This window comes from Humulus lupulus, chromosome 4, assembly GCF_963169125.1.
Source record: "Humulus lupulus chromosome 4, drHumLupu1.1, whole genome shotgun sequence".
In the NCBI taxonomy this organism is placed as follows: Eukaryota; Viridiplantae; Streptophyta; class Magnoliopsida; order Rosales; family Cannabaceae; genus Humulus; species Humulus lupulus.
In genome coordinates, this window is record NC_084796.1 from 184,171,730 (window position 1) to 184,183,148 (window position 11,419).

The 11,419-nt window shown below is 41.7% G+C and overlaps 1 protein-coding gene across 1 annotated transcript; it reads left to right on the top strand.

Annotated features, from left to right (window-relative positions):
* Positions 1–10,518: 10,518 nt before the first annotated feature.
* LOC133829316 (AT-rich interactive domain-containing protein 4-like) lies at positions 10,519–11,419 on the top strand. Its single transcript, XM_062259115.1, has 3 exons — positions 10,519–10,752; positions 10,958–11,095; positions 11,186–11,419. The coding sequence occupies exons 1-3, from the start codon at positions 10,525–10,527 to the stop codon at positions 11,318–11,320; spliced, it is 501 nt and encodes a 166-aa protein (XP_062115099.1). The 5' UTR covers positions 10,519–10,524; the 3' UTR covers positions 11,321–11,419.

The window sequence follows — 11,419 nt, forward strand, 5'->3', positions numbered from 1 at the left end:
AGAAAAGGGAATTAGTATGGCAAACCAGACAAAAGAAAAATAAAAATATCAACCTCAAAACTAATAATGACCCAGGATGAACCCTTATCTATGCCCCGGGTGTGACTCAACTCCTCTAAAGCGAAGGAATGGACTCGAACCCCCATGTCGTCCGGGTTCAGGAAATTCCCGTACTGAAGGAACCCGGATAATAACATAAGGACCTCCGAGCCTACGGGGACGGGAGTCGAAGGTCTCGTCTCCCCGTCAGCCCCGAACGCGGGGCCTCGGAGTACTAGCCTATCTCTAGCTAAGTCCCCGACTTAGGGAGCATAAGTCAAGATTAGAGGGGAGTTACCTCGCCCTGATATGCTAGCCCCGGGAGTCCCCGTGTTCGGTAGGGCGTCCTCGAAGAGCTCCTCCAGCTCCTCCGAAGAGGCCGCCTCCGTCTGGGCCTGGCCCTTCATTCGCTGGGCCGCGTCTGCTCGTGCCGCCTTCTCCACTTCTGCAATGTGGTCCAAGGCCAGTTGTTCTCAGACGACGACGTTATTCTCGCAGGCGATGCCCCAAAGGTTCGGGATGATAATGGTTTGGGTGGCCGTGAGCATCCCGACCACTCGAAGGTTGTCCGTGTTAACGTAGCCACCTACATCCAGGTCATCCGCGCTCAGCCCGAAGTAAAACTTCCTCCATTCCATGATGAAATTGGTGAGGGGAGTTTGAGCGAAAGGTCCTGCCATCCGGAGGAACATGATGAGACGAAGAAAAAGAGAATAAAAACAAAGAGAAAAAGGATCAGGGAAGCACTTACCCACTCGCTGGAAATCCAGCAGCAGTGTAGGGTTCTTCTCCACGAGGAACCCGGACGTCATAAACCAATAATGACGGACGTTCGAGGGATGTTTCCAGGAGCTGGTGGGAGCGGGGTAGCTACCTCGCGACTTCAGTCTATAGAAGTCGTCCAAGGTCTTGTCCTTGACGTTGACCTGCGGCTCCAGCTTGTAGAAATATAAGACTTTCGTAGGGGTTGGCTCCACGATCTCCTGCGCGATGCAGAACACTCGCCATCCCGCAAGTAGCCGGTATGCTTGCGGCAGGAGTTGGAACGGCGCGATCCCCACATACGTCAGGAATCGCACGAAATAATCGTGGAGCGGGAGTGTAGCTCCCGCGCTAATGTGGCCGGTGCTCCAGGCCCCGAATCCCTCTACGGACGTGTGCGCCCGCTCATCCATCCTAGCCATGCGGTTGTGGAAGAGTCCGGGGGTGGACTCTATGCCCAGATGCTTCTCCAGGAGGTACATCATCCGGTAGTTCCGAAACAGGTTGGGCGCCACGTCCATTTCCCACCTGTCCGGGACCCAGCGATGACGACAGGGGCCCTGTTGACTTCTTCCTCAGAGTGGAGTGTGACGCCCATTGTCATAGTTGATGATCTGGGAACAAAGATAGAAAGCCAAGCAGTCAGTACCTAAACCCAAGAAAGTCGGTTAAGGTACAGGGGGTCTCCTAAGGACTGCTTGAAGCCCCTTCAGATCGGGTCCGGGATCACCAAGGGACCATGAGACCCTGATCGGGAACGAAAAAATAGTTATCCGCCATCTGTCCGGGAAGCATCCGGATACGGAGCAACCCGAGCCAGGCGGCCTTCCTAACAACTCCTAAACGTAATCAAATTCTAGCAGCCTAAACATTTGAATTAAAAGAACAACCTAAGTTCATATATTCATCAAGAAGGTCAGAAGGACTTACTGTGAGTTGTTGGCCGTAGAAGATGATGGTTGTCCGACGGTAAAAACGGCAGAACTTCATTCTTGAAATGGTGAAGCCGGTTCAACAATTCGTCGATAGGACAGACACAGGACGAGTTTTCAGGCCGATGGGCAGGCGCTAGGGCCGTAGGGAATAGACAATGGCGTAGAGTTAGTAGACAATGGTGGATGTCGCCGGTGATATCGGACATGCAAAGCTTGGGCAAAGCTGATCAATTCTTAAGATGGCTCGAGAGTGTAAAATTGTCAAATGAGCGTCTGTGGGGTATTTATAAAGGCCTGAATCCTGACCTATGATCCAATGGATAGGTGTCTCCCCATCGGACGGTCCAAAATCGTGCAGAGGCATTTATGAGCCCTCTCAGGCTGGATCCTCGCCACCTCAGATCTAACGGCCCAGGAGGGGCGGATGCCAAAGGTCGCCCCATCCTACGATCCACCTCAACCCGAAAGTATTAATGATTGACCCCCATGCGGATGGGACGCTTCGTGATCTGTGCTGACATACTAGCCTAGGCCTAGCGACCCTCGAGATGGCTAGGCGACCCTTCAAGGTCGAGCCCCATCCATGCAGCAGTCACCTGGTGACACGTGTACCCCTATCACAGAGCAGGACAAAGGTAAACGTACCCGGACACTGGTAAATGGTCCGGGCCCAGCATACGGCCATCATCACTGCCCTCTGTCACGGACCCACGATTCCAATCGGGAATTGGGAAGGCAACCGTGGATCGTCTGGGAGCAAGGCAAGCCTCCACCTAACAGCCCCAGGCGAAGGCTTGGGGGGTAAATGTTATCCCCATTTCCTGACGTTGGCCCAGGACGGCGATCTGGGCCTATGGACTGGGCGTTCAAATGTCGGCCCGGCCCAAGCCCGCGTGGTATAGGAATGTCCAAGGGGCACAGCCCTAGTGCGATCCTGGGCCCAGACGGTGTCCGGGATGGTGATCCAGGACAGTTGTTCGGGAGACATATAGAGCTCAGGATCGCGTTGAAGTATGCATAAACGGTCCCGGACACTAGTAAACGGTCCGGGCCTGCGGTAAACGAAGAGGGACAAAGGTAAACGAACCCAGATTAGGTCGTCCCTGGTTGGTAAGGAAAATCGTCCGTGACCCTGAAGCTGCCCCACTCCGCGTGGGGGTTGTCCCTACTTTTCACCTGCGGATAAGGTCACCTCGGGATTGCACGGCGTTGTTTCAGATCTACACTGCCAAGTACTCTGACTGATCTTGTCCCCTGAATCTGCCTCGTAACTCGAAGTGCCCAGACCAAAAGCACCGTTTTGTTGGGGGAAATATAGTTCTTGGGCCACCCTATTGGGCCTTAATTAGTCTTGAATCTATGTATGTTTTATCTTTTATATTGGGCTTCCACCAGAGAAGCCAAGAGTATCCATATCTCTGATGGGCCCGGGTAGTACGCGGCCCAGACCCAGTGTTCCCATGAGCCTATAAATACAGGCAATAGAACACTGGGAAAAGAACCTCTCTTGGACTTGTATATAGTTACTCTGTCAAAACATAGAGAGAACTCCATTGTAAAAGACTTTCCAAGCTCTAATACAATTGACTCGTGGACTAAGGCTTATTAATGCCCCAAGCACATAAAAATCCTATGTTAATCTTCTACTTTCCATATCATTATTCTTAGCTAATGTCCATTAGTGTGGTTTCCAAAAATCTCAGTAAACAGAGAAGATCTAAACCATCGGGATAGAAACTTACCGCAAAACCTTATGTTTCAATGGGATTGAACACCTAACCAAAGGTCACTATCACAAGTTAGGATTTGAAGAAAATGAAAGAATAACAAGAAACTATAATGAACTAAACCTGATGGCAATGGATACCTTGGATAGCTTAGAACCTCGATCTATACCTCGAACACCGAAATCACACAAAAATTACTTCCCAAGTGTTTATAAGAGCTTAGATTTGAAAAGCTTTAACCCCAAAACTCTAGTGTTTCTCTCTAGAATAATCTTTGCTGCTTGGAGGCTCTGAACTGTGCTTGAATGATGAATGAAATGGCTGAGTGAAGGGTTCTATTTATAGAGTTCAAGAGTGAAGCTAACTCATTCAAAATGAATAAATAAATGATTAAAAATGAATAAATTTGAATTATTTGTTCAACAGATGCCCAAAACTCGGTCAAAAATGTTCAGGAACGAGTCAAGGTTGTTGAGGGCTGTTTTTAGTTCAGAATTCTACGAAAATTCAAAAATTCGACATTGGAGCCAATGTATCGCCTAGGGTAGGCGATATATCGCCCCTACCATGATATCGAGGGTCCGTGGTTTCGTTCGTGCGAAGTCGACGTGTTTTCTGTATCAATTATAGGCAATATATCGGCCCTTATAGCTGCGATATATCGGCATACGCTGATATTTCAAACACGATTTTGCACATTTCAGGATAATTTGAAATTGATTAAAACTACTTAGACTGCGTAAAATGTGATCCTAACAGATAATGGAAGGTTCTAGAGCTTCTAAATCTTTCTTTTAATTAAACTATTCATAAAAAATACTTAGATCCCTAATAAACATGCTTGTGACAAGTGTCACGTTCTTAATTATTCTATCTAAACCTTAGGTTATAATAAATAATATTCTTAGGACTATATTCATTAATCAAACCTTATGATAAAATTAATATTTCTAAACCATAGGTTAAACTTATAAAATCCATAACTATTTCTACAAGTTTCCAACTAAATCCTAGCTTTGACCAATATCCACAAAAACTAATATTCTACAACTACTACTACTACTACTACTACTACTACTACTACTCCTGCTGCTGCTCCTGCTGCTGCTCCTGCTGCTCCTGCTGCTGCTGCTGCTCCTGCTGCTCCTGCTACTGCTGCTGCTGCTGCTGCTATCTCGCTATGTAAAATTCCAGGACGCTACAACTTGGCGGCTGGCTCTTTGCTCAAGCTATCCTTAAGAGACACCTTTTTTTTGTGCCTCCCTTGGTCGAGGTTGGGAGTGAGGCGTAGAGATTAAATATGTCGGACTTAGAAATTGCTGCACAAAAAAGATAAACATTAGAGAGAATATTGAAGATATAAAATGAGCAGAAAAAAAAGCCTATTTCAACATTCAACAATAGCAAGCAGTTCACAAAAAGCTTATATTACATAGGAATTCCTCATCATAATCTGAAGAGGAAGACATATCGAGAGGATTGTCATCCTTCTCCAGCACCTGCTTCCCCTTCCCTTTGTCTGTGGAAGGTGCTGAAGCCCTTGGGCGAGGAGCATCCTCTTGCTCCCTATTACTAATCCATGTTTCCCTCCCCCTTTGAGGGATAGGGGTTGCTTGGGGCTGTTGAGATCGCCCCACCTCCTTGCCAAATGTTGGATTGGCAGTTCTTCCACCAGCTACACCCTCAGTAGTGCCTCCCTCGTTATTTTGGTGGGCATCAAGCAGACCAACCTTCCTCAGATTGTCACTCATTTCGAGCAGCCTACAGTTCTTCTGCTCGAAGGAAAGAATGTTCAAGGCCGTTGCTCGCCTTACCATATCAGACGTGGGAATAAGTCTTTCCCACGGACCTAAAATACAGTAAAAGAAATAAAACTAAGCACTGGCATAAGGAAGAATGTGAAAGAGAAAAAATCAAGCTAGTTGACCGTTACCTCCTCACTGGAAGGCCAAGTTATCTGCGACCAGGTCAGTCATCGGAAAATATTCCTTGAAATAGCAACCCACATTGCTCCTAAATGTGGGGTCTGTTAGAAACACCATGGTCGTGTCCATAAGGCAAAAATAAAAGAATCCAGAGCCCTGCTGGCCTGGGTTCAACTTTAGGCCAAAAAGGTAATGGACTTCATGACGAGTAGGAGCAGTCCACCCTTGGTCATGATAAAGGATAAATAATTTTGAAAGCATTAAATATCCATTAGGCATTATTTGGAAAGGGCAATGTCGAAGTATCTAGCAATGTCCCTGAAGTAGTTGTGGAGGGGGAGAGTAGCGCCAACCAAGATATGGAAATGTGACCAGGAACTAAAGGTACCACCAGGAAGGTTAGCATGTAGGACTACCCAAGGAACAACCATATTTATTCCCCTTATTCCATAAATTTTGGGGTACTCCTCAAGAAGGCTGCTCAAGAGGGTGCTAGTGGGGACTATGTGGCAGACCCTCCTAATCAAGGATTGTTACACTGTGTATTAAAATTAGTGCTTAACTCACTAAACGAGTCATTGGATTGAAAACATGTAATTGAAACCAAAACATAGTTTAGGTACTAAAATTTTTGGTGAAAAGTCAATCGTTCCATTAAAAGAGTTTGAGTTCGATACATGGGATCCAAAAAGAGTTTAAAACTGTTACATATTCAAAATGAATACAAAAGCCGACCTAAGCAGAAAAATCAGGGTCCAGCCCTAGTTTCGACAGATATCCTCAGCCGTGACGGTCGAGCAAGCCACATATGTACACCCCACCCCTGAAGCTCTCCAACCCACGGCTAGTTTAGCTTTCCTTTCCTTTACCTGCACCACATAGCACTTGTGAGCCAAGGCTCAGCAATAAAACATAACATGCTTATAAGCATTAAATTATCATATTACATAATCATAATTATCATGTCTAGCAGTAATAACCCTACTTGTGATGCATTTAATCCAGATAAGTGACTATAGTGCCACACCAGGGCCCATTGCCCTATTCCATGAATAACCAGCCTTAGGGCTGGCCAAGCGTACCTGGCGCTTTATATTTCAAGCAACCATAGGGTCGTTCCAGCGTATATCACACTTCTGCGTAGGCCTAACCTTATCGGCCTGCATTCAGCACACTATTGATTCCCTCGACTTATAAGAAGAGCTTTACAATCATATACAACGGATAAACCCTCGACTGATAAGTCGAGCTTTTCAATCAGATATAATAGATATACATTCATCATTTAATACAGATATGCACAACATAGTCAAACATGTTTAATAAAACATACTGAGCATGGTTATAACCATGTGATAACTGGGCTAAGCCCTAATCATAGACCGGGTGCAATTTTCTTACCTCAGGTCCTTAACGAGACACGTATAGCAACCCTGAGTGCAATCATTTCCTCCCGAGCCTAATGGTATTCCCTAGTCATAACCAAAACAAGGTACAACTATCAAGAAACAAATATATAAAGGTTTTCGAGCCGAGCCCTAGCCTTCGGGACCTTGAATTCTACTAAATCGGGTGGTAGAATCATTCCCAAGCCCTTAGGTTTGGGTTCCCATTACCTAAAACCAAATTTCTGACTTTTCCCCAATTTGAGTCATGACACACCCCTAAAAGGGTCGCGACGCTCAACTAGGCAGAGAGGCCCAAGCTCAAAATTGTTGGACACGCATCGTGGCGCAACTCGTCTAGCGCCGCAGTGCTAAGGTGGTTCGAGGCACCACCTGAGCCACTGAGTTCATGAGGGTCGTGGCGCCCCAAGAATAAATTCATAGTGCGACCCCATGAACCCAGATTTCTAGCGATTTTAAGAATTGCCAATCTTTCAAAACTCGTCCTAAATCACAATTTTCACCAATTTAGACCACCGAAATGGTCTCAGCAACTCAGAAACATAATAACCAGCTTTAAAACTCAATCAAAACTCCATTAAAACTCAGAATTCAAAAAAACTTCAAAAACTTCAGAAACTAAAACTAAAACACAAAGACTTGAATTTACCTATGTTAAAATTGATTCCCAACAGTTTCCCTAAGATTATAAGCTTCCAATCCTTCCCTAAATTCTCCTAAATCCCTTAGCAAGCTTACTCCCAAACTTTAGAATCAAGAAGCCCAAGAATTTTTCTTCAAAGTGCAAGGAAACTTAGAGAGTGAGAGGGAGTACATGAGGAGAGAGAGAGAGGAAGACTTCACAATCTTCTAAGTTAATAAACTCCATCAATCAACATATATTCAAATGGTTCAAATGACCAAAATACCCCCACTCACATAAATCCCTCTCAAATCCCCTCAAGGGCAAAAATGTCATTTCAACTCTCTAATCCAGTATTACTAATAATTCCCAGATAATTTCGCCAAGACTGGAATATCGCTATTTTCCCCAAATACCACTCATACTCCAATAAGTCCTAGTAACTCACCGAATTACCAAAATACCCCTTGGCTCAAAAGGACTCACTCCCGCCGAATATCTCAAATATATCCACATAATAATGTGGTCTCAATCATATAATCACAATTATACCCTCAGCAGGTCAAAATTACAATTATACCCTTTTAAATAAAAGTAAGCCCGTTTCACACATTTAATACACCTAAACGTGCTTAATTAGTCATGTTATAATATAGCTCATGCAATTCACACAATCACATAAATATCCAATTAAATCACATAATGATCAAATAATGCTCTCATGGCCCCCTAATCAAGGCACTAAGCCTTATTAGGAACTTTGGGATGTTACACTATGTACCAGGGCACGTTCTTTCTCTTACGAGGCCATGCTTGGCATAGATTCTTATGGTGTCGGTCACCTGCTCTTGCTCTTGCGGTGTTTATTGTTGCTGTTGTTCTTGCAACTACCTTTGGGGTTGTTGTTGCTATTTTGGGGGTTGTTGTTGCTGTTGCGGTTATTTTTGTTGCTGTTGTTACTGCCCATTAGTCGCATGCCTTGCGACATGGGGATTAGCACCTGATCGCTGCCTTGTGGTTTGCTTGATTCTTGCCATATCTGGAAAACCGAAAGCAACAGTTACGACCTCTTTAACAAATGAAGACCTGCTCGCTGCCCTCTCACTGGTCGGAACTCTAACCGGGAGTGGATCAACAAAGTCAGGGTTGATAATGAAAGTGCAATCACTTGGAAGAAATTTCCGTATTCATTGGGGTAATTCCTCAACCATGCAGAGATATTCTTGGTCATGAGAAAATTGAAAATCATAATGAATGTATTCGCCAGATTAATTAGAAGGTTCTGGAATATCGTGATTGAGATCAATTTCTAATCGAGTCCATTCCACTTCGTCGACCAGTGTTTGTAGTAAATATGGGTCTATGGAATAATCACTTCTCTAGTGATCATGCACATATAAAGGGGAAGTGAGTTATTCAACCAGTTTATGTGTGCCTAACAATGTGTGTGTTGCTCGAAAAAACATGATTCTACATTCAAGAAGGGGCTAAAGTGAATCCAAAAGGTAGTTAAAAAGTTTTTTACGAAAACATTTCACTTACTTTTTGGGGGGAAAAGTCCCACCATTTTTCCCGAAAATCAACAGTCAATATCTCCTCGATTTTTCAAAATTTTCTCAACGACCAAGTAAAAATCGAAGCCTAAAAATATTTTCCTACTTCCCAAACATAAATTATCCTAGAAAATCATTGATTTTTATAGAGAAAAATGAAAGTTTTCATAAGATTCATCAAGAACGTCAACAACACAAAAGTTCAAAACCATCCAGAAAGCAATTAAATCAAAGCAATAAGTTACAAAAGTAAATCAAATACGAATAAAAGATCAAAAAACTTACTGTGGTGAAGATTTTGAAGAAGGATTTGAGTAAAATGAAATTTAGGAATTTAGAGAATGAAGAACGAAGTTTCAGTTTTAGAGGATTTCAAAGAGAGAAAGTTTGAGAGAATTTTGAAAGTGTAAAAATGAGTACTTTTCCCGCTAAAAAAATAATTGGGTACTAAATCGCAAGAAATCCAAAATATTGGGTACTTTTGCCACAAATTTCCCTTATACCAGTTTTGAGACTATAAAGAGATATTTCCCTCTTAATTTATATTATCATTTATTGGAATAAATAATAATATATATCCAATTGGATGAAAGGTTTATCCTAAAATTTGTGAGATTTAAAATAAATTATGATTTAATTATAATATTTGGGATTAAAAGAAAAAAATTTGATTAGTCAAGATTATTGGATTAAATGTTATTTAATTATAATTGGGATTTTTAAAAATGAAATGAATTTAGTAAAGGACTTAATAGAGATGATTTTTGAAATTTGGGGCCAAAAGGAAAGTAAAGAATTTTAAAAAATATATATTTAAAAAATAACTAAATTATGTAAGTATATTTTTAAAAATATTTATTAATTAAGAACTTTTAAAACTTGATATTTTCTTTTATTTTTGTAATATTATATACTTTTGTATTTATACGTTTATATAATAATTTATATGTTTAAATTCAAATTATGATAGAAACAATAATAATTTAATTTGTAACATATTTATAAAGTTAGAATTAATTAAAAATGAGTTATTTTATTAAAAAAAAAGAAAAATATTACATATAATATTACATTAAAACCAAAGGACACGTCATTTTATAAGTCCAAAACAAAGAAAGATTTTTAAGCGGCAAATGAAAGTAATTAGGCGCCAAATGAAAGTGAGAAAATAAAAAATAAATGAAAAAAAAAAACGGAATCCTTAATCTCTCAAATGTGAATCCCTAATCTCTCTCTATCACATTCGCTTTCTCTCTTTCTCTATACTGAAATCCAACTGAAGAACACCATAAGCAGGCCTACTGAAGTCTTTAGTTTCTTGCCACTCTCTTCCGTTGAGTTGTTGAAGCACACACGACCACGACACTGCCGAAGCAAGAACCAGGTAACCCTGCTGGTATATTTATATTTTTTCTTTTCAGATTTCAAATTAATATCAAGAAAATGTTTTGAACATAATCAGTATGTATATATTTGTTAATGTTGGGATTGTTTTAGATTGAGAGAACACAAAGAAAAATGACAAAATATATTTGTTCATGTTTGTCATCCAAAAATGGCACCCTTTTCAGGAACTTCAGAGGCAGATTGGCATGATGGAAGCCAAGTTAAGGCAAACATTCCAATTTCTCCCCCCACTAAGCTCAGCATAGTAGGATTAACTCCTGCCACTCAGCGTAAATCATTCTCAAGCTCATCACAGGCTAAGCAAATTATTTCCTTGAATCCTTTGCCTTTGAAGAAACATGGCTGTGGTAGAAGCCCAATACATGCTTGTTTAGAGGTTAGTTATGTTCTACTCAGAGTTTGAATTGAGTTTCTGGTATTTAAAATATAGGCAACAACAAGCTTGGGTGTCAACTTCTATTACTGTACAAGTATATGGTTTTCATTTTATTATTAATGAATTAATTTACATACACGACTTTTTCTCCAATGGTATGTGTTTGGTTATCTTGTTTCTCCCATAATCACTCATTCACGTGCAGGAGGAGTTTTTGAAGGATGTGATGCAGTTTCTAATGCTTCGAGGACATACCCGACTTATCCCTCAAAGTGGGATTGCTGAGTTTCCGGATGCCATACTCAATGGAAAGCATCTTGACCTCTACAATTTGTACAAAGAGGTGAGCTCTTTTTCTTGGGCTCCGACTTGTTTCATTCAATTTAAGTGTAGGAACTCTTGAATTGATTTTTTTGGTACTGACGCCTTTCAGGTGGTTACCAGAGGTGGCTTTCATGTTGGTAATGGCAGTAACTGGAAAGGACAAATCTTTTCTAAGATGCGCAATTACACCATGACCAATAGAATGACTGTATGTACAGAACTCTTTGATATAATACCACTTTAGTTATCTTATGACAATAAGGATGACCAAAAGAAGTGTGATTATGGCCTTGGAAGAGGTGATGTTTAGATTATAAAATATGCATTGTATGTCTTTGTATTG

Bases quoted from the DNA above. Each gene is read 5' to 3' on its own strand.
- LOC133829316 (XM_062259115.1), top strand. From the start codon at position 10,525: ATGGCACCCTTTTCAGGAACTTCAGAGGCAGATTGGCATGATGGAAGC. The intron at 10,753-10,957 runs GTTAGTTATGTT...ATTCACGTGCAG, and splicing joins CAATACATGCTTGTTTAGAG to GAGGAGTTTTTGAAGGATGT. The intron at 11,096-11,185 runs GTGAGCTCTTTT...GACGCCTTTCAG, and splicing joins TCTACAATTTGTACAAAGAG to GTGGTTACCAGAGGTGGCTT.